Source organism: Python bivittatus, unplaced genomic scaffold, assembly GCF_059951505.1.
Source record: "Python bivittatus isolate LINGU-HERP-01145 unplaced genomic scaffold, Pbiv_v1 ctg000580_np1212, whole genome shotgun sequence".
Taxonomy (NCBI): domain Eukaryota; kingdom Metazoa; phylum Chordata; class Lepidosauria; order Squamata; family Pythonidae; genus Python; species Python bivittatus.
In genome coordinates, this window is record NW_028277087.1 from 17,193,460 (window position 1) to 17,216,976 (window position 23,517).

The following is a 23,517-nucleotide window of genomic DNA, read 5'->3' on the forward strand; positions in this document are numbered from 1 at the left end:
TACATTGTTCTCTTTATTATGTAATTATAGTTCTTGTACGTACAGAATTAAAAGGATAACTTAAGTCACAAGGCCAGGAATTGACCGGGCATAGCTGGACACTGATAAGAATATTTCCGTTGCACAAAACTAGTCTCCAGTTCGATCCTTCGTGTCTCCATATACAACTGAAAAAACTGCAAAGCATTCTCAGTTTGCTATCAAGCATATGGCATCTGTTTTGTTTTTCTACAAGAAGTCCTGGAAATCAGTGCAAAATCATTGCTCAGGAAGACACTTCCATTTCTGGAATAGGGTACCTTGAAGTATACACTCTTTTATATGTAAGGTAAGAAAATTATTTTCTTACCTTACATATAAAAAAGAGAAAATCTTTCTGTCTTATTTAAGAACCATCACAATTTACTGGTCTGCTGTATATCATAGGGAGACTTATCAGTAGATCCCAATATTCCTTCTGCCTGCCTGCCTGCCTGCCTGCCTGCCAGCCACATAGACAATATTGAGTTAAATGGACCAATAATCTGAGGTGATAGCAGCTTCTAAGCTCTCTTAGCATTCTTAATAAAAATGCTTGCTAGTGTGGACACTGCTTGGGAAATGGGTCAGCCCCAGACCCTATTCCAGATAAATAAATCAAGAGAGATGCTAGAAGAATGCAAAGAGAGGGCCTATTGCACGGAATATCAGTCCTCTCATGGTGGAGGTAGCCGGCTAACCTGTGTGGTCCTGTTCTTCATTCAGTTCACATGACAAGCTGAGGGAGAAACAAGACAGCAAGAATTCATTACCTCTCCCCAATGTTTTACCTAAGGCTTCAAATATACTGGCTTCACACAACATAGTTATTTAATTAAACCAGGCTTCTGATCTGAATCATATATCAAACTATAACTGCACTATCTGGATTCACACAACATGCTGAGCCATAAAAACTACACCAGGTTAACAGTTACCAATCTGCAAAACATACTGTTGTGCCATTTTAATTCTAAACATACCTTCCTAGCTCACTTTAATCATCGGATACAGTAACCAGGTTAAAGGGATCTGTTTAGCTGAGGGGAGAGCAACTTGTAGCCCTCAGGGTGGCCCAAGATTCCATCTGTGGCTCCAGAAGCACCCCAAGATCACACTTAACATTTTCAGTGGCCAAATAACTCAGTAGTGAGATTATTTTTACTCATTTGCAGGGGTTTCTGAGGAAGGGAGTGGGAATATGAGATTTCCGGAGATAAAGTGTAGCCATCCCTCTCCTAAAAGGCCCCTTAAAAAAAAGAACATAGAGTGAAAACTCCCAAGAACATTGCTACTTCTTTAGAAGGACTTGTTTTGGCCTGCCAGCAAGATGGAAAACTAAGCTGCCTATGAGTTAGAAAAACTTGCCCACCCCTGATTTTCCCAAGGAATTTCAACTTCCTACCACCACCACAACAATCCTGTTAAGTAGGTTGGGCTAGGAGAGAGTGATTGGCCCAAATTCACCCAGTAAGTTTCCATGACTGAGGGTGGAACTGCACCTGGGTCTCCTTAGTCCATTACACCAGGATTCTTGTTATTGCCCATGGCAAAGTATAAAAATACCATATGCACATACTCACTTCCCTAAGCCTAGATCTCTATATTCTCTTTCTCTTTCTCCTGCTCTCTGATATACTCCAAAGGTAGCAAAAGTCAAAGAAGTTTGGAAACCAAAATTAATCAGTGATGAAGGGATGGTTATTTGCAGATCGTTAATTATATCTACTGGCCCTGTTTACGTGCAGAAGTTCCATTGTTCATCCCATCTTCAGGGTCTATAGTTGATCAATCCATGCAAACAGTGTTCCCATGTCAGTGATGCCACCGGCTGATTTGTCATCCCCCACCCCCATCATCTGCTGTTTTGTCAGCCTTTCAGGGCTGTCAGTGTCTTGATTAAGAAAATCTGGGACTCCTTGAAATGTGATACCAGAGACTGAGCTGTAACTCCTAACAGATGGCTTCTGTTCTGTTGGCACGATGCATTTCATGTTTGCTTAATTAGTCGCATGTCATATTGAAAGCTGAAACGTGTTTGCACGCCAGGCACAAGCACAGAAGAGAAAGACTGGCCTCAGCTTTCATGTATAGCCTTCTTCAGCTGGATGCCCTCCAGATATATTTCGTAGAACCAGGGCACTGGGATGAACTTTAGAGGTTATCTAGTCCTGCACTTCCTATTCAGTACAGGATCCACTAGAGAATCTCTGACAGATGACCAGCCAGCCTCTGTTTGAAGACCTACTGTGAAGGAGAATCCATCACTTGTTCCACTAGTTGACAAATTGTATGTGGGAACAGACGTTAAAATCCCAACATATTTGGAAGATGCTCAGTTTACTATGGCTGGGTTCAGAAATCATATTAAGCTATGGCTTTTAATTGTGTGTTTTTTTTAATAGTGCCCTGGTTCATGCATAACGCTCAGCCGTAAATCATGGTTTTCAGCAATAATGGTTCAAGCATTATCACACCAAGCCAAAACCAAGCACAGCAGATTAAGATTTAGGGTAATCTGTCAACCCAACCATATAGCCATGATGCGCCAAGCAAGAGGCAATCTTATCTGAAGAACTATTGCTCTTCTTTACTCTCTCTAGTATTTATTTTGACTGGGCCAGGAGAAAAAGAAAGAGGACAAACCTCTCTAGACAAGAACCCATCAGTTCTTCCCATTTAGTGAATTACAACTCCCAGAATTCCTCAGTTCTGAAGCCAATGGAGTCCCTCACTCAGTATTAGAACATACATTCTGCATGCAGAAAGTTGTGGGTTCCATTTCCAGCATCTCCATTTTAAAAATGTATTTAACTGATTGTAGAAGTTATGTTCCTGGCGTGCCAGTTTGTAACAGTTTACAATAAGATATTAAACAGAATTAAGTAACAGCATCAAATAAAATGTATAAATAATAATGCATAAATACACCCCCCAAGCCCTTAAGCTGTAGAGGTAAAGTGTAAAAAAAAAAAAAGCAGGATGGGAATGCTTGCTTATAAAAAATAGGTCTTTAGATTTCTCTTAAGTCCAGCATGTGAAGGTAAAGACCACTTCTCAAGTGCGGGGAAGTCCTGGCCTAATTGTTTCTAACTGGCCCTCTTTTTTTTTATCCCCCCTTTATTTTTTTTATAAATAACTCAAAGTGGCGAACAGACATAATACTCCTTCCTCCTCCTATTTTCCCCACAATAACAACCCTGTGAGGTGGGTTGGGCTGAGAGAGACTGGCCAAAGTCACCCAGCTGGCTTTCATGCCTACGGTGGGACTAGAACTCACAGTCTCCTGGATTGTAGCCTGGTGCCTTAACCACAAGACCAAACTGGCTCTCTTTTCTTAGCAATGCCTGTAATAAGCCCATAGAGGACAAACATCACTCTCAGCTAATAACATGATGGGGAAGGTGTTCCTTTAGGTAAGCAGGACCCAAGACAATAGAGGATTTGTTTGTTAAAACCCATATAAGAAGCCAGTGCAAGTATCACATGCTCCCAGTACGGAATACCCAACAGAAGATTGGCTGCTGCATTCTGGACCCACCACAGTTTCCAGTTTCCTTCAAAAATGTCCACACATTTCTGTGTGCATTCCAGTAATCTATCTGGGAGGTGGCTAGCATATGGATCACAAAGGTCGGGTCAACACTGTCCTAAGAAGGGCTAAAGTTAGTAAATGAAACACGCATGAAAGAGGGATCAGGCGCATCCCTCACCACTTTCTCACATCCAGGATACAAGCCTGCTCTTTCAGGGGGAATCTAACTCCATCCAGGGTTGGTAACTTCGCTTCCAATAGAATAAAGTTATCACCAACCTTCAGACTTTAGCTTCAGCTTTAGCCTGTTATCCCTCATCCAGGCTGCAGTCCAAGCAGGAGATAACCACAGATGCCAACACGCCTGAAGAAAATAAAAATAAAAAAGATCTCGATCATCCACATAAAGATGGCACCAACTCCACATTGTCTATCACTCCCAGTGATTTCATATAGTTGTTGAAGAGCGTGGGAGATAGGAAAGAACCCTGTGACATCTCACAGTTCAAAGATTGCAGGGAAGAGCAGTAATACTCAGTAATCTTGCCAGGATCCTGCCCTCAAGGTCAGAGTGGAACTATCACAAGAAAGCTGTGCCTCCAATCCCTACCTTCCCCATGTGGTCCAGGAGAATATAATGGCTGATGGTATCAAAAGTTGTCAAGAGAACCAGGAGCATCAGGCAGAGACACTACCTGTTCCATTCTATGGAAGCAAAGGTTGGACTCTGAAAAAACAAGATAGAAAGAATATTGATGCTTTTGAACATTGGTGTTGGAAAAGACTCCTGAGCATACCACAGACAGTCAAGAAAACAACACATGGATAATAGAACAAATCAATCCAGAATTCTCACTCAAGGTACAAATGACTAGTTTCAAATTATATTTTGGACTAATCATGTGAAGACCCAGCTCTCCTGAGAAGTCTATAATGCTGGGAAAGATGGAAGGAAAGGAAAAAAAAGAGGATCAGCAGTATGGTGGATGGATTCAATTACAGAAGTGATGGGTGCAACATCAGAAGACCTGAAGGACCAGGTTGAGGGCAGACCTCATCCTGGAGGAGGTCTATATAGTTGCTAAGAGACAACACCAAATTGATGGTACATAATCAATCACTCAATGAAACAATCAATATTATCCAGAAGTGCTTGAAAGTGCTCAGCTTGACCTACTCAACCACATTGGCCCAGAATGGGAAGTTAAAAACTGGGCTATATCTGTTAAAACTGAGGGATTTAAACATGGCAAAAACCATGAAGTCCTGAGCAGGAAGATGATAACCACACTCTTCCACCATTTGCTCTCTTTTATTTCTTCTCAGACTCCATCTCATTTTCCACTACAGACTCTACTTTTATTCTACCCCATTTCACAATGAATCTTCAAACCTCCTGTTCATTTTGATTTTAAAAAATACTTCCCTTTTATCTTCACATTTTGTTATTTTGTCCTTTCTTTCTCCTTCTCCACTCTTCTCACAATTCCCCCCAGACAATTCCTCCCAACAGACTACTTCCACACTGTGACTCCAACTGAATTTTAACTTACACTCTCCTTCCCTAATGCCATCTCCTTTCCAACAATCTACTTCTCTGTATCCAGTGCCATCACCAACATACTTCCTTCACCACTGTCTCTTCCTTTCATTTCCAGCTCTCTCTCCTACTTTCCATCTCCAGCTCTGTCTCCATCACCAACTTGTATCATCATTCTGTCAAAGTTCCTTAAGTTGAGTTTCCTTTTATCCAATACTTGGTCAATTCAGTATATCCAATTCTTCTGCTTCTCACTAATCCAATTCTTATAAATCTCCAATAGAAGAGAATATGTGTAGCTCAGGGTTGAACTGTGGCTCCTTGGTGCTCTTTGAGCTTGGTTCTTTGCTTGCAGACATGTCATTACCCAACCAGGTAACATCATCATAAATGTTGTTATTGATATTAAGGCAGTATTTTTATTGCAAGCTTGCAGATTCCATGCCAGATCTCAACATCTGCCTGCCATAATTGTATTAACATCCACAGTCTTCACAAGTATTTGGGCTACATTATTTGATGTGAAAAAAATAAACCTAGCCAATGTTTTGAAGTTTGAACAATATATTTAAAAAAACAAAAACCAAAAAGTTTGATGTGTGGAGAAAAAATATTTTTATTCAAATGTTGGAAATAAAGTTGGAAAAATATTGGGCAATAGGCAATAAAATAATACGCAATTGCCATATACCTTTAACTACCCAATTTTTAAAAACAATCACCTGAAAAGTAAATAAGATACAACTTTGAAACTATCAAGCTTGCCTGAAGTGAAAAATTTTCCATAGAAAAATTTGATCCTGAAAAATTTTCCAAAAACATTTTGATTTTGGATATTTTTTTTGTCCCACATCCTTGCACAAAACCATAGCGCTACCAAGGCTCTGTACTGCCTTCTATTGGTCATCCAGATATCTGTAGCGCAGATGTGGTATGTCTGAGCTTGATTTGGGAAAGCAACACCATCTACATAGCTAATATTAGATTGATATCTGATTCTAGGGTCAGGCTAGAACCAGGGAAATATAAGTTCAACCTTCTTTTGACCATACAATTTGCTGGCTAGTCCACCCACCATATTCATCTGTAATGTAACTATTTCACTTTGATTACTGCCTTGCGTGAATTCAGTCATTATGGTTAGTAAACCATGTTTTAGCATGAAATAGGTACTCCGCAAATTATGATCTGTTCAAGAACCATGGATTAATCTAATGTGCAAAGCCTAGCATAATTAACTTGGTCCCCCACATTCAATTACCTGAACTACAATTTCTCTGATATGTTGATCTAACAGATCCACTAGATGGCACTTCCTTGTTACTTAGTCTAGGTTCAAGGATAGCAATAGCCTGCACAGCTGTCAGTCCCAGAAAGATTCAGCATAATTGCTCTAAGATGGCTCTACAGACAGGTACGACTTACTGCAATCCTGAATAGCATAACCACTGTAGAGCCTGACCAAAGTAAAATCAACTTCTTGCCTCATACTGGACTTTACTCCACACCTACTTAACTTTTTAGGTTGTGGGGAAATTGTTTTGGTAAGTTATGATTTGCTTAACCATGATTTATTGGACAAGTTGCAGTAGCTAGGTTGATGCAAGTTATTTATTTATTTATTTATTTATTTATTTATTTATTTATGTATTTATTTATTTGTTTATTTCTGGTATTTCTACACTGCCCAGCTCAGACTGACTCCTGGCAGTTTACCCAAAATGTAATAAGTTTTTATTTATATTTATTTATATTTCAAATTTGTCACCACCTATCTCACTATGGAGAGACTCTGGGCGGTTTACAGTAAAAATAAAGTAAACATTAATTAAAATAGATAAATATTAATTCATTAATTAAAATATGCTAAACACAAACTTCCTTTATAATACTTTATAATACTTCCAAGAGGTTTTCAAACCGAATTAATACAGGAGACATTCAACCACAGGAATAGACTACTGTACAGTATGCTAAGCCATAGAGTGTCTTATCTGACAAAGTTCAGTTTCCAGAGATCCAGCATGGTGCAACTTTCAGGTTCAGAAGACCCAGTAAAACTGAAAATTAAAACAACACGAAGCATGTGCTTGCTGAGGTTTCTACCTGAGCATGTTGCATGAGCAGACTCTATGGATAAGCATTAGGTTCAGATCCAAATCATGGTTCACCAAAAATTTGCAGCAGTTTGCAAATTTGAGGAAATGTACAAGAGGGGCTCTGGAGTAGCCAAAGCAGCAGCTCCATCCTATGAACAAAAAGAGAAGCAAGTAAGTGAAGGGTGAGTGAGAAGAAGAGGGGCTATTTCTCCCTGCTCTCCCTCTAAATGACCCCCCCCCCAATATTTAGGAGGCTTCAGCTTGCTCTGAACATGACAAAAACGATATGTCCTCCGACTTATTGCCAAGGTGTGCATATAGAATTAGAACACTGGTCTCGGATCAAGCCCTGCAGCCCAGAGGGTCCCCAAATTTAGTGATATATAATAAAAAAAACTAATTTAACAGAAGTCTATCTTGTCCTCTCAACTTCTAACATCATCTTTCCTGGAGAAAATTAAAATGCTGGGTTGACTGTGTCTTTTCTCTGTAACATACACCAAATTCTTCAAAAGCTAAGGTTTTAACTTTTCTAAGGTTAGCTTAGAAAGAAAAGGGGTTTGCCAGAAAGAAAGATGGCTCAGGACAGATGTAGGGCAACCCCAGAAAAATGCAGAGAGTTACCGAAGATATATCTCATCTAGATATCTGTCACGTATTCTGCCCCCAAGATGTGTCAGGACAGTAATAGAATTGCCAGCCGCCACAGCTATTAACGTCTGGATCCTGCAGACCCAACTCAGTTTGGGGAATGTTCCTTCTAAATCATGGGACTGGTAAGAAGAATTAAGCAAGTAAACCAGACATTTGCAGATGTGAAAGCAAATATTTTAAATGACAGCATTCCTCAGTTTCAGGAAGGGAAGTATTTTGTAGCAAGCAAATAAAGTCTTGTGGAAGCTTAGCAATCTATTCTCACTTCACTTTAGCAGATAGTATTCCTCAGCTCAAGGGAGAGGAAAAGGCAGACAATGAAGACATCTCTGGAATCTGTCTCCTTCAAGGATAAGGTCACCTCTGCCACTGACGCCCAAGACTTTCTGTCCAGGAGGATGGAGAACACTGGAAGTCCACTGGTCCAAGTAACTGCAGGAAAAATACCCATATTCTGGTGAGTGAATGAGGTGATAAGAACATTTAAAGTTCTTTTGTTTGTGATTATCAACCCAAATTCAAAAGGTGTGTGGAATTCTTCTTCTGTTATCCATTGGGGCTGCTGATCAATCACAGCAAGGAACAGTCCTGATTAAGAATGAGGCCAGAGAAGAAGAGAATGGCCCTTGGATTTCTCTTTTGGTTTACAACTCTTTCTGCAGACATTAATTTTAACTATCTTAAACATGAGGAACTAAATACCACAAATCAAGCAGTTGTAGGAAAAACACTAAGAATGAAGAAATTCAGAAAGCATTACTTTGTTCAGTGAGGCTTATTTTCATGTATACTTATTTAGAGCTTCCAGTTCTGAGCTGCAAAAATCTGGATGATCAAGAGATGGCAGAACGTGCTATTTGCTGCCATTTAGTGCCCATCCAGATTTTTTTAGCTCAGAAACCTATTTGGCAGTTTCAAAATCAAAGTAGCTAGGTTACAAGTCAGTGTGTAGATTCGCACATTGATTGAAAAATATCATAAGTATCTAGTTTGCACAGTTTGCTAAATTTTAAGCTATGGTTTATAAACCATGATAGCCAAACCCAAACTATAAATCAGAAAAGTATAAACCAAACTGACTACGTTATGGTAAGGTAGGAAGCAACTGACTGCCTTATATTTAGATTACAGTAGATTTCTCCAACATGCCCATCTTTTGAATAGAGATAAAAGGTAAATTTCCTTCATGTCAAGCTTGACTTAATAGACACATCCATGTAGTTTTCTCTGTAGCAGTATGGAAATAGATTGCTTTTGCCTTCTTCCAGGATTTCTTTTTTTACTTTTCAGCCTAGCCTACAACCCTGGTGTCCCTTGGGTTCTAGTAATCCACGTTCTAATAAGGTCCAGATCTGCTTAACTTCCAAGAGTAGATAAGGTCAACCAGGTGCTGACCCCTGCTGAGATTTTGAATGCACTCCTTTACTTGATTTATTTTTGAAATTAAAACCTTTGGGGCTTCTGAAAATGCTAAAATAGCCATATAACTTCCCATATTCTAGATTTTGTTTTGAGACCTTAAGAACAGGATGGTATCTGATAATAATAACGTTACTGAATCAGATCATTTGTCATGGAGGTTTCTGAAAGATTTCTAAATGAAAGATGCATGCCAAAAATGTCAATTCTGCTGTACCGTTCCAAACCATGTTGGCTGAGAGGTCAATTATCAAGCTGGGAAAATTCCAGCTTTTCCAGCTCTGAATTCTGGATATTTAAAAGCCATCTCAGTAGGGAAGGCAGCTTTATCCCATGAAGCTCATACCACAAAAGTTTTACTCTTTAATATAAATTCTACAAGACAATCTCTTGACAAACTGATTATTCTTCCTGCACATTGGTAATGACATTTCTTGGGCAGAAATTAAAATAAGACACATACAGGCCAAATACCATACTTTGCAAGTACAGTACTAGTGGCTATCTTGGAAAACAGAAATGTGACAATTGTTCTATTCATTTAAAACATGTCTATTTGTGCAAGACATTGAGGGACAGGTAGGCTTACAACTGCAATGTTGAAAGGAAAATAAGGTCAAAATTTTACCTGCTAAAATCAATCATAAAGACTTTACTCCAAAACTACCTCTCTCTACTGATCCTTCCAAGCACCCAGAGAAAACAGTCCAAAAATAATCTAACAGCGAACTATTGCTGCCGCTGTGCAAATCTGTGTCCAGCAGTAACCCAAGGTCAAATGCCAGCATGGAATCACATGCCATCAACAGAGCCAAGCCCTTTTGCAGCAGAACTCAGCCTTCTGATTAAGTTGCCTACAGCTGTAGAGACAGCAGTCACCCTGAGCACATGGGGGCAGGCACACGTCGGAAGTCAGCATCGTTGCTAGTAGTGATCAGAGGAAAGGGGGGAAGCTAATGGTTTCTACCTGGTAGAGTTGCTACTCTGGAATTCCACTACAGCTCTGCGTTGGAGCTACTGTCACTATGGGCCTTAGAAAATGGGGATGGGGGAAAGATATGAGAATGCGTCCATTTGGCAGAAGGATAGATCTGGTGTTTCATACCAGTGTTTCTCAACCTTTCATACCAGTGTTTCTCAACCGAATTCGGGGAGTTGAAGTCCACCCATCTGAAAGTCCCCAAGGTTGAGAAACATTGTTTCATACAGTACTGTATAAGCAAATTCTTCCCCTACTAAGAGTGATGTATTCTTGGTTCTTTACCAACCTATAACAGCCTTCCCCAGATGGGTATCTATAATCCCTGAATCTCAATGGTGGCTCGGAACCCCAGGAGTTTTTATCCTAACTTATCTGAAAGGCAATGTCTTTTTCTGCTGAAGACCAAACTACCTGCAAGACTCTCTTGGCTGCACATAGTTGAGACTTACTCCACAAACCATAGTTAATGTGATATATGAATCCAATCTAAACAGATTCACTTTTATTTTTCGAGAACTAGATATCCATGATCAGGATAGGACCGTTGCATGCAGAGAGAAGAGGATTAATACCACTTATGGTCCTGGTAATTCCCTTCCCTATCCCTTACAAGCTGGATCAAAGAACGCTGGTTCATATACCACCTATTGTTATCATCTAGCCCAAAAGTCTCTACTCCAATTATCTGCAGTTGTCTAAAATCTCAGTCAAAGGAATTGCTTATCCTTTGCTATCTGGAGAAGAGTCAAGGACTGAACCTGGGTTCACAGTATGAGGTTTATCATTGAACTGTATTCCTTCTATTGCAATTAGCTCAGGGAAGGAAACTTACCTAGCAACCTCCTATTCAAAGCTGCAAAACCATTTTCATTAGGAGTAGAGCAATAAGCCTTCCCCATAGTCCCCACCTTATGGAATTGAACTCATGCCAAGACCAAAATTATCAGTTCTGATCGGTCACAATATTCCACACTCTTAGAAAGATCCTTTAAAGAGAGGTTCCAGGGATTAAATACATTTGTATACAAAGCATGTGCTCTACCAGTGAACTCTTGTTTCCTAGGAATGCATGGGTGTGGTTTAGTTTTCCATTCTCTTCGTAGGCAAGTTTGACTCAACGAAACTTCTCAGGGTCAATCTGAGAACTCCTTTAGAAAATGCATTCCTGAAAATCCTCCAGAAGTCACTGGAGTGGAATGTTGTGGTGGCTATCTAGCACCCATTTCTTCTATCATCTGTACGAATCCATAAAACAAAATAGCAGCTGGAAATCTCAGCACCAGTGGGAAATATGCCTAGGCTTTGCATCTCCTGGTGGTTCTTCTCTGTTTTATTGAGAACTTTAGTTTTTAGGTTGGTTATACATACATTACAGTTTTTTAAATATTCTTTTTCAAGAAGTCCTAAAAGTATAGTCGGGAGTCTTCGAATGTGTTATTTAGAAAGGGAGTTGGTGAAACTGGGACGAAAGTTAGGCAGGTGTGAAATCAGAACTCATGCTTCCATTTCCAAATATGGTTTTGAGTATCAGGTGATAGAGATTAACTATAAGGGAATTATTGTAGGAGGAACACCATGTTAGCCTATAGTGGCAAAAATGAAAAGGAGTCTGGTAGCACCTTTTCCATCTCGCGAATTTGATCGAAAGGCTAAGCTTTCATAAACTGCAGCTCACTGTGTGCATCTGATGAAGTGAACTGCAGCTCACAGAGACTTTCGGTAAAATTAGTTAGAAAAGGTGCTACCAAATTCCTCCTGTATTTTTACATAGGAATTAGCATCACCAGTTTCCCAGGTTTACATGGGATGCTCACATGGGTCCTTGAAACGTTCAGTGTGATTAAGATACTTGGGTCAGGATCATCCCCAAATGAACAAAGTACCCCAGCTTAATTCTAGGTGATTCAGCTGAGTCAAGTAGCATGGGGAGGGTGAAATACTAACAGAATAGAGGTGGAATGACAATTTAACCTGTCCTATTCTTACTATATTCAGGCCACCACAGTTGTTTTTAAGAACTGTGTCTTTTTAATTTCGAAAGCATGACATACAAAGCATGAGTTTGGGGAAAACCATGCAATCTTCTTGTAAATCCTTGTCTTTCATTTTGATTGTCCACATGAGTGTGAGAAAGAAGTAGGGGTACCAAATCTGGACTGCAGAAATGCAGGCAACCAGTAGATGGAAGTAAAGAGAAATGGGAAAACAAGTCCCACTTTTTGCAGCTCAGATCAAGTAGGCCTTGAGAAACTGGAGTGCACACAGTAAAACCAATCAGAACCTAGGAAGAGGTCTTTGAGACCATTCCTAACAAGAGAATAAAAATGCATGTACAGTATTTCCTGGCCAGAAACCAGCTCCTAGCCTACAATCTTTGATGTGAATGGGGGCCAGGTTGAGCCACAGTAGCAACAGACTTCTACCTTTGCAGAATATTGTAACTCTGCTTCTGCAGGACTCAGCAAAATCTCACCAGGAGTAGATACTAAACAAGGAAATATTTTTTCACAAATATACATAAGCATTAACTTTTCAGTTTTTGCCCGCCGTAGGTTTACTGCAATCCAGGCCTTATCTTTATTCTCCAGGAAGAGACCTGGTAAAGTCCTTCTCTTGCAGGTTGTTCTAGTTTTGGGCTAGCACAGCAGTTAATCAGGGCCACTCATTAAAGCTAAGCAGAGGGGAAGCCATTAATCCACATGCCTTATAACTCAAAAGAAAACAGCCATCCATTTGCCCAAAAGATGACTTAACGTATTTCCATCCATCCATCCATCCTTTTCTCTCTCTCTCTCTGTTGGAATGTGGGATGGGAAAGGAACATGTACCTATTAGTCAACTGAACACATGCACCTGGAACATCTTGCCTCTAGCCTGTCTTTTCTCATGCTGGAATAGTGTCCTATTTAAAGATACAGATGGCTTAAAAGATTAAGGGAGTTCAGATCTCCCCCATCAGAAATCAGAAAGGGCTGTTGCAGAGCTGTGTATCTGAAGGGAAAAGATGCTTCAAAGCATGTAAAGGTGTCAGTGTAGCACTTGTCTACAACTCCTTAAACCAAGTATGTGAAGCACCATTTTGCCTTCAGATCCAAAATGCTGCAGAGCCCTAGAATCAAACATGCTGAGACGGAGTCTATTATCTATTGGACAAAGAGATTATTCTACAATTCAAAGTGATTGATTTAAGTGATTTAAGGAATTGTATTGTATGCTCAAGTGTTTTTAGTATAATTGGAAAAAGGCTACAAACAAAACCAGAATTAGTTGTGTCTGTAATTTCGTATTTTAATTAACAGGAAGAGAGCTATCACTGAGCCTACACAATGGTGCACAATCTTTTTGGGCAAAGAGACCCATCACCTGCATCCCAGAAAGTTGATACAAAAACTACATTTGATTTAATTTAAATAGAATGTAACCAATTATGTGCAGTTAATATGATAATTATTCCTCCATCTTTATGTGTCTTTATATTGTGTCTTTATATTCGTAGAAACCATTTGGCGCTACATGCTAAAAAAACCCTGAGGGCCACATCCAAGGTGTTTGGAGATGAAAGTTGTGCAGCACTGGTCTAATCAGGAGGCGCATAGCTTGCATCTTGATGACTGGGAAACATTTTCCTGAAAGATCTAGAAACCCTCCCTTGTCTTTGGAACATGACACAGATCAAGCAGAGAAAATTGGCAGAGTCTCTGAAGCCAAAAAATAATAAGGCAAGAAGGAACTGTGAGCTGGCTGAAGATAAAGCACCCTGGGGGTATTATGGGGCTGTCTCCGAACCTTGATGTGGCAGACTGGTTTTGCTATCTGCAACAAAAGTCTACAGCTTCCCACAGATTTCGCTGATGTAATTATTACCACTCTAGATGTTACTAAGGTAGAACAAGTCTGCAGTCCTCTCTTACCCACCACGTTAGGAAGCTGCTAACAAAACACTCCCTTTACGGAAGTTAAGAGTGACTATCAGCAGGCACGAAGCCCTCACCTCACTCCCTCCACAGGCATACAAGCGCCCGCCCGCACACACCTGATGCAGGTGTTCCCTGTGCCAGGCTAATCCAATGCAGTGTGAAGAACCTGGGATAATTTTGCAGGGCTGTGCAAGCCGCTCGTTGGGAGCATTAGGACGTGTGTGGACTTCCTTGCAACCCCCGCACATATCTCCCGATCTTAAACCAGACAACCACAATCTGCAATGCAGCAGCGTTTAGAGGGGGCACTCCAATGTTGCTGGGAGGTTCGATTTGGTTTCTTTCACGGCACGCACGAAACTCTCGCTCGTACCTCGCTACGGCTCACTCCTCCAAGACCAGGTTTGTGTAAAGGGGGGGGGGGGGGTTTCTTTTTTTAGCGGCCTGCTTTTGCAAACACCATTTAGAGGGGGCGGAGGTTTGCGATAGGAAGAGGGAAGCAGGACGTCTCGGAGCCATGCGCATCCCAGGAGAACCAACCTGTAGGCAGGTATTGGGCCAGGAAGTGGGCGGCTATCCATTTAGGATATATATGGCTAGCAGGGGGGGTTTGCGGACGGGCGTGTCCTTTGCAAGCCAGCAGAAGTGCGGGCGCGCGAGATGAAGCGCAACAAGCCGATTTGCCTTTTTGCAAATGCAAAGTCTCCCCGCTTCGGGAATGACAGCAGCGAGCAGCTGGAGCCTCTCCTCCTCTGTCGCTCTCCTGGCTGGGGTGGAATCAAGTTGCGCTCCGCCCCTGCAGCCAATCGCGCCCCGCGCAAAGCCACCTCGGCCTCGCCTCGCCTGGGGCTGAGTCAGCGGCGGAGGAATGCGAGGCGCCCCCCTGCTCCTCGGGGAGGGGGCGTTGCACCTCCGCTGCCGAGGCCATGACGTCATGGACTATGCTAATGACTAGCATGTGAGGAGCGGGGGCTCCGCGGGGCGCGCGTCTCACTTGTGCCTGAGAAGCAGGCGGGGAGAGAAGCGGGTCCGACGGCGCGCCCGGACGCACCGCCGCTCTTGCTCCGTGCCGCCGGGGCCGCCTTCGCTGGTGCGCGGGCTCGCCATGGCCCTGCCCGGGCACCGCCAGGCGCCGCCACCGCCTCCTCCTCCACCCCCACCTCCATCACCGTCTCCTCTTCCTCCTCTTCTTCAGTGAAAGGTCAGCCAAAGCCGGCAAAAGAAGGAAGGCGAGCGAGAGGGCGGCTTACGCGACAGCCAGGTGGGCGCTCCGCATAGCGCGAGAGGGGCGGGCGGGCGGGGAAGCGGGCGAGCGCTGCGGCGCCCGTCTTCTCGTCCATCAGGAGCGATCGCGGCGTTCTCCCGGGCGCGAGGGGACTCCGGGCGCTCCCGGCGTGGAGCCGAGGACGCCAGTCTGTCGCGGGGCTCAAAGGACGCAGAGGCAGGGGGCGCGGCGGGGAGGCGGAGGCGGAGGCGGAGAGGAGCTTCGCGGATGTCTGTGGCGAGGGCGCGGGCAGTGCCGGGTGAGGTGCCCGGGTCCCTCTGCTCTCCGCCTTTTGCTGGGAGAGGTGGTGGAGTCCTGGGCTGGAAGTTTATTTGGGACCGGTGCTTGTCCTCCTGTACAGTCAGAAGCCGGGGGCGGGGGCGGCTGCGAAGAAAAGGTCGCTGCTGCTGCTTCTGACACCCTGAAAGAGTGCGATCAGGTCAGCCGCGGAGGATGAGGGTTGGCTAACCCTTCTGGGGAGCATCCAGTTCTTGAGGACTTACCTGCTTCAACACTACGGAAGCCCATTCAAGTGAACTGCCTCCCTCGGACGGTTACTTTTTCGGCACCCATCTGCGCTTGGGAGATAGCGGCTCCCCCATTCTTTGGCTCTAAAACGGTACTCCGGTGCGAAAGCTGGCCCTCTCACCTGGGAACTCTCCAGAAGTGTAGGATTCCAACTACCGCCTCCGTAGCCATTGCCATTTTGACCGGGGTGATGGGAGTTGTAGTCCAGGGCATCTGGGGGACTGCCGGGTTGGGGAAGCCTTTTCTGTAGATTTCCAACCCCTGGAAGCAGCTGTCCCTGGTAAAGGTTTCAACCCAGCAGAGAAAACGAGAGATGGACGCCACCTTGTGAAAGAGGTGTGAATATAAGTGCGTGAAGCGCATGCAGGACAGTTGGTGAGCCTGAACAGCGATTGGAGAAAGGGGGAGGGCTGGTGTCCATCCCGTGTTTTTTTTTAAAGCCGCGTGAAGAAGGGAAAGGAAAGCGAGCTTCCTTGGCTCGCCACCCCCTCCTCGGCTTCTGCTGAACTGTGTGTGCTCTGGTCTTGGGGAAGGAAGGGGGTGCCTGAGAGAGTTTATTTTTGTCTCCTGCCTGCTGCTCCTGCTGCTGGGGCTTGCTTGGAGCCTACATCCAGCGGGGGCTGGTGGGGACTGGTTGGAAGATGCTTGAATTCTGTCGGTGAAGCTGCAGCCCTTCTCCTCAGCCGCCTTACTTTCTGGCTGGGAGGGAGGAGGAGGAGGAGGGGAAAACACCAGAACCTGGGCTGGTTTGCATTAGCTATCTATAGCCGCAGTGTTAAGTTCTCTCCCCCCACCCTCTTTTCTTCTTGTGTGTGAATGATCAGTTGGGTCCTGTCTCTCCCAGCCAGGTACATTCCTGTCCTGGGGTGAAAAACTGCTCAGAATGTACAATAAGCAACAGGGAGCTCCGTTCTCACCACTGTGCAGCAGGGAGGTTCCTTTTAAACCTCTGTGATGTGAAGCCCGCACCTCTCCATCACTCCCTCTGCTGCCTGTGTGTGGGCTGCATTTTTAGTGTCTCAGTATCTCTGTGCTCATTTCTTCCTTTTGCACAGGACCTGTTCTTTCTTGGGAGGGTGGTCTTAAAAAAAAAGAAAAGAGACACAACCCCTTGCTGCCCCACACACCAAGCCCCAAGCCATTCTCTCCCCCCCAAAAAAACACACCCCCTCGCTCTCAGTAATTGCTGATCCCAAATTTCCCTTCTGTCATATTAGGAAGTGAGCCGCGTTGTTTGTCATGCTGAATCATAGCATTGCCTTTCAGAGTGTCTCATCTCACAGCAAAATTCTTTTTCTCTCTTCCTCCATCCCCTCCTCCCCTCCAACAGTTGTGAAGGCTTCTATTTTCTCCACTTCCCCCCAGCAAGGAATGCTGTGACTGTGGATGGTCCAGAACGCTGCCCGAGGAAGGAGAGCCAGCGCCAGCCCTGGGCTAAAATAACCAGACTGGAAAAGAGCAAGGAAGGGAGGGGGAAGCAAAACACAGAGAAGAAAACAGCTACAGAACACACATCCCCTCACAACATCTTCACACATTGCCGTGCCTTGTTGAGAAATACAGCTATATAAGTCCACACACAGAAACCACACAGTTTATCTGTTTTCCTTTGCCACCATGTGTCATCGTCTTTGGCAGAATTAAGAAGCAGCCACTGGCATTTCGGCCTGAAAAAGGGACGCATGAGGAGGAAGAAGAGCCAGCAAACCTCAGAATCAGTCTCCAGACATCTGTCCTATTTCTGCAGTAGCAACGTTGTAAAGTAGACAAGAGATTTTAAAAAAAAGGTGTGAGTGGGAAGAAAAAAGGAACTTCTAGGGGATTCTCCTACTTTTTTTTTTTTTTTTGAAAAAAAAAAAATCAGAGAGAGAGAGTGCCGCACACAGATTTTTCTCTTCTCAATATTGCACACGGACATTCACTTGCACGGACACCAACCATGATGTTTCGAGACCAGGTTGGAGTGCTGGCAGGTTGGTTCAAAGGCTGGAACGAGTGTGAACAGACGGTCGCTTTGCTTTCCTTACTGAAGCGAGTCAGTCGGAGTCAGGCCCGTTTCCTTCAGCTCTGCCTCGAGCATTCCCTGGCTGACTGCACAGAACTGCACGTTCTGGAAAATGAAGCCAACAGCCCTGGTGAGTTCCCCGCCTTGTCTCCTCTTTCTCCTCTCCTCCCCTCCCCTTTGGTGCATCCAATCCATTTTGAATGCCACATTGTTCTCTGATGTGTATGAGGATGGTGCATAGTCATATTTGAAAAGTGTTGTTGTTTTTTTTGTTTGGATGCCGTATAGAAATCACTCTTCCGAAACAACACTCTGAACAGCAACAACTGGAAGCAACTTCCTGATGATACACTTTTTTTCCTGCAAGCTCTTTCAGCATGGGCTTTGCTGTAACTTGGGTAGCATGAATGATTGTAAATTTCTTTTTCTTCCCTCCCATAAAACCTCCTGTCAGATAACTAAGTCAGGTCACGTAGAGTCTGGATTTCCTAGGCTTTTTTTGGGCAATAGGATTTCCTCTGTCTTTCAGCAGTGTGCAGAAGAAACCTAATGTAACCTTATGAAGGATGTTTAATAATTCATGCCTTTGCTGCTCTGTGTGTGTGCATGTGTGCTCGCATATATGTATTTATATCACACACATACATCAGTTTTAGCAATTCTGGGAAGCCCATTCTTTTATAAGAACTCGTGATTGATATGTTTTTCAGCAAAAACTTCTAGTAGTTGTTTGTGGCTTTGCCAATATGTTGAAATATTCATTATTTTACTGTAGAAAATATGTGCATATTTAAATTGATATTTTAGTTTTTTTATGTTGCTATTTTCCCTATGAGTAAGGATTAAATTATTGGAGTAGCTGGGTAGCAAACCCATGATATGCATTGAAAAAGAATTAAGTGTGCATCTTGCATGTGTTAGAGCAGAGATGGAGGAAACTGGTTTTTAGAAGTGATTGGACCATAACTGCCATCATTCTCACCGCTTTCCACGCTGGCTGAGACTAAAAGGGCTAGAAGTCCAACAGCGCTGGACGACTACAAATTGTTTGTCCTGTATGTAAGAGCAAGAAAAAAACGTCATTTTTCTCAACATTGCAAAAAAGTCTGGCATTCATATGTAAAGTTTTTTTTAAGTTCTATGGAGCCACCATTGCAAAATCCTTGTGCGGATACTGACAAAAGAGTTAACAAGACGTGACATTTATGTAATGTATTTCATATTTTTCTTCACATATATTATTCTAATATTTTTTGTCAACCCTGTTAAGTATTTCCATATTATTGTCTCCTTATTGTCAAAGGTGAAGGGTTAGCTTAGGAGAGAATGGTAATTATTGGCTGGTTCACATACGCATACAGCTATAATGTGATTTATTTGGTACTGGCCTAACATGTTATGCCAACCCAGCTATTGTGAGTAGAAAATGAGGGTTTATAGTGATTTGTGTTGTGCACTCCTAACTAGTCCTGCTGCATTTATTAAACCATGGCTGAGGAAAGCACAGCTGCTAAGAATTTGGGGTTTATGACCAAGAGAAGGTTTGAACTGGGGGCTTTGCAGCACATGCACTTAAACCTCTTTTTATATAGGCCTTGTGATAGGCTAAGCCAATGTTTTCCAACCTTGGCAACTTTAAGACATGTGCACTTCAATTCCCAGCATGCTGGCTGGGGAATTCTGGGAGTTGAAGTCCACACGTCTTAAAGGTGCCAAGGTTGAGAAACACTGGGCTAAACAGTGAAGCAGTTCAAGAATGATAACATCTCTGTGCAAAAGGTGTCAATGAAAACATTATACTGATCTAAATACATACACACACACACACACACACACACACCTTGCCATATAATACTACCATATTATATATTGCAGTGCATTGTAATACTAACATATTCAGAGTATTAAAGTCCGCAGTCTTGTATACCAGCTTTCCCCAGTCTGGCACCTTTCAGATGTTTTGGGACTGCAATTAAGGAATTTTGGAAGCTTTGTTGAAAAAGAGTGCCAGATTAGAAGGACTGCTGTACACTTATTTTTGAGATCACATATCTGTTTGAGGTTAGGCAGATTGCAAACAGAGAGAGGGGCAGGATCTTTTCTGAGATAATGCCCAGTGTGTGGAATTATTGTTAGCAAATAAAACTTACTTATTTTTAAAGAATTTTTAGAGTGATGTTTGAAGATAGAGTTTTTATTTTATACTTTGCCTAGTTTGTGTAAACTGTGTTGGAAGCAATGCTGAGAGGTAGCACACTTTTCTTATATAAATAAAATGAGCCTGATTAAACTCAGCGGAGCTAACTTTTGAGTAGACCTTCATAAGATTGTGAGTAGCAAACTGAGAAGTCTCTCATTCAAACTTTATGTCTACCTTGGATTTATTAGGCAAGCCACACTCTTAGTCTTAGATTTCCCACCTGAAATAAGGAATGGTGATTTATCTTCTTGGATTGTGGTAAGCAAAAAAATGAATTGGGATCATGTGTGCAAATGCTTGGCGTGCGCAAGTGCAGTACACTGCATGGGAGTGGAATCAGACTGGGCTGACGCCCTGGTTCATTCCATCGCTCCTCCCCTGAATTGAATGATGTAATTGGTTTGGACCAACCCCCATCTTTAGGAGTGCCATCCAGCTCCCAGGGAAGAGCAGCTTCAAAGAGCCAGGAATACCGCCTTCCCCAAAAGGCCCTTAGCAATGGCACCTAGGGAATTTTCAGGGGGAAAGGTGCAGGACACCTGGAGTAGGACTGCTTTGTTCTGGTGTTCCAGCCAAAATACCACAAATGTTTCTCTAGTTGATGAGGGAGAGGTAGGAGGAGAGGTGGCCTTTGGTTGGAAGCCAAAGGCCCAAGTTTCCCCAACTCTGTTTAATATAAAAGCTCTAATACAGTTAGAAAAAAAATGCATCACTGATTTCAGAAGTATGTTACAGTTCTTTATTCTTTTCAAAACAACTATAACAACTGAGAATGCCTTCTTATGAGCACTTAGAGTTCAGGTATGCAAAATGCAGCTGAGTCATGGGGGAGAAAGCTTATGGTGTTGATGATGATTTCAGGTAGAGGTTCAGATAATAGAGATTCAAGCCTTTTCAATGCATTCTCACACTGGTCTTTTTTTGGAATGAACTTCTTCATTTTTGATTTAGTTTTTTTTATCATTTGTAAGACTGACCAGGGTTGACCATAAGAACTGAAAAAATTGGGAAGATGAGCAATAAAATGCTCTGTTGGAGACAGATGAACCTGGGAAGCTATGATATAGGTCATTTCCTGGTTTTTGTTCTGGTATCAGTGGTGAATATTTGTTGGAAGCAAAGTTCATCTATGCACACTCAAAGGTCTTTTTGTTCATTGATATGCTCTGAGGTTTTGTCCTTCTAAACATTGTGGATAGACTGTATTTTCGAATCTATAGATTCCCATCCTCATATATACAGTTGTACTATAAATTAAATGTTTTTACAGTAGGGTAAGAAAAGCTCTATTAAATGTAGCTTCCTTGGGCAAAAATCACAAAGTAAAAAATTCTGAACATATTCTCTGCTGCTGCTGCTGCTTCTTCTTTTTTTTTTTTTTTACAAAATTCTGCAATTCCAACCAACCATAATATCCTGGGTGATATTGAACAAGTAGCCCACTGCCGACAGAAGACTTCCATTAGTAGCTGGAGGTAATTCTGTTTCCCCTCAAATCTGCTTTGGAATGGGAGAGAGGGGAAGGAAATTTCCACTGCCTGAGTAAATAGGAGTTTGGGGAAAGATACATTAGGCAATTGGATTTGGTTTGCTTTGCTATTGACATGGGTTTGAGCTAGATCAAGTAGCGTGTCAAGAGATTAAGAAGCCGGACTATGTGGCTACATTTGTTCTCAAGGGCTTAAAGAGCTCTTGCTGCTACCCTTGTTTGCAAGTAATGCTATGTATGTATCTAATGTAGTCTAATGTATGTATATGTATAATTGCCATCTATGAAATGCTGGGCATACAATGCTATTCCTGGAATATTTGAATATATTAGTTGACCTCTGTGTCTGCATTATGTGTTTGTTTACACTCAAACTTTATCAAAGTAATTGCCTTAACTGTTCCTTGTGAATGAAGAACTGTAGTCTGCTAATAGATTATTTGGTAAATTTTGTGTGCAGAGATCCAGATTTGGAGCATTCTGTGTTGTTGCAGGTTTTTTTGTCCTTTATTTGTGCAGCTGCCCTTTGCAGATGATGTGCAATCCAGAGAAGAGATGTATTTGGTTTAAGGTGTGTACAAGTGGGTCTGTGTGTTAATGCACGCTCCAATTCACATTTTGCCCTTCAAATTTGGATCTGTTGCACAGCTGTACCATTTGACTCCATTATCATTTGCAGAATAAAAATCCACTTTATTATTTATTACCAGTTTTTTAAAGAAAATGAATCAGTTTATTGCTGCCCGTGAATGAAACATTTACACCCCACCGCTAACACATGTCTTGTTAGGGGAAGGGGAAGATGGTGCTGAAAATGTGTAGTCCCCCCCCCTTCCCATTTTGTCCAGTCTCAGTCTAATTTTGAACAGAGCCCCCAGTGTTCATTGTGGAAGAGAATGGTGAGTGTTCTTCCAGATCACATGAGAACACAAGGCTTGCAGGGTTTGGGGGCAGCTGTTGCTCAGGCCATTTGATGGTAGCTTCCTGCTGAATTTTGCAAGGCATAGAAAGCTACTCTGAAATTTGTTTTTAGGAAATCACTTCAGGGCTCCATTCCAAGGCAGCGAGGTTTCTCTGTTTGAGTTTGTGGTAGTAAACCCTGCTGGGAATTAGGCTGTTTCCTTATATAGTCTGTGTGAGGAACAGTGTTGTGGTGTGTTTCATGAATGCCCCACACTGCATAAAAGAGTTTAAAGTGATCTAATCTTATGAATTTAGGTAAGAAAGCGAAGCATGATTAAGAATAAATTATCTGGTGTGAGAGCACTGGGGACCGAGGAGTTGAAGGGTGGATGAATGGGCTGTTCTCTCTCTTAACTGCTTCATAGCTAGAGCTTGCAATTCTTTAGCTACAATGGAGAGACTTAGCATATGGGATTGCACACTCACTTCTCATGCACAACATTCCCATCCACCTTAACTTTGGTTAAACATGATGTGAGCATGGCTTGAATGTGTTTTAAGGTAGCTTGTTGGAAAAGCTATGCTCCAATGCTCACTTACTTGAAAAAAGTCTTGTCAAGGAAGACTTTTAAGTCAGCATGCATAGGATCACAGAGTAGTAGACTGAAGTCTAAAAAATTAATGCATAAATATCTATGTAACCTTCATACAACTTCCTTTTGGAGTAAGTGGTGTTATAAAAAGCACTGGAAAAAAAATAACAGTAAGTCAGAGTGATTAAAGATATGAGAGAAAGGAAAGAAAAATATAGCTAAAACTGATTTACTTTACCACCATTCACTTTAGCTCTCCATATCATTTTCTATCTTTGCAAACCATCCTTAATTTCATCATGTCCATATACCACTTTATAAATTTCTCACCTCTTTCTTTTTGAGGATCTCATCAGCTGCATCTAGCTACA

The 23,517-nt window shown here is 42.4% G+C and overlaps 1 protein-coding gene and 1 long non-coding RNA gene across 6 annotated transcripts in view; one reads left to right on the top strand and one right to left on the bottom strand.

Moving 5' to 3' along the window:
- Positions 1 to 46: 46 nt before the first annotated feature.
- LOC148214680 (uncharacterized) lies at positions 47 to 16,329 on the bottom strand. Of its 2 annotated transcripts, none has more exons than XR_015797658.1 (6): positions 16,078 to 16,329; positions 8,112 to 8,278; positions 7,200 to 7,341; positions 4,164 to 4,280; positions 3,833 to 3,917; positions 47 to 757 (listed from the first exon to the last, which is right to left on the bottom strand). It is a non-coding gene; the product is annotated as an uncharacterized LOC148214680 (long non-coding RNA). The 2 variants fall into 2 exon arrangements; XR_015797659.1 differs by lacking the exon at positions 16,078 to 16,329 and adding an exon at positions 9,894 to 10,059.
- The window catches only part of SAMD4A (sterile alpha motif domain containing 4A), a 133,179-nt gene continuing 124,652 nt past the window's right edge, over positions 14,991 to 23,517 (top strand). For 2 of the 4 annotated variants that reach the window (XM_088149683.1, XM_088149684.1), the window contains exon 1: positions 17,957 to 18,091. Coding sequence is in view for 2 of the 4 variants with exons in the window: in XM_088149680.1 (XP_088005806.1) it covers positions 17,896 to 18,091 (196 nt within the window). In the remaining 2 variants the exon portion in view is untranslated. Of the gene's footprint in view, positions 15,426 to 17,286; positions 18,092 to 23,517 lie in introns of those variants that run through there. The other 2 variants (XM_088149680.1, XM_088149681.1) reach the window with 2 other exon arrangements.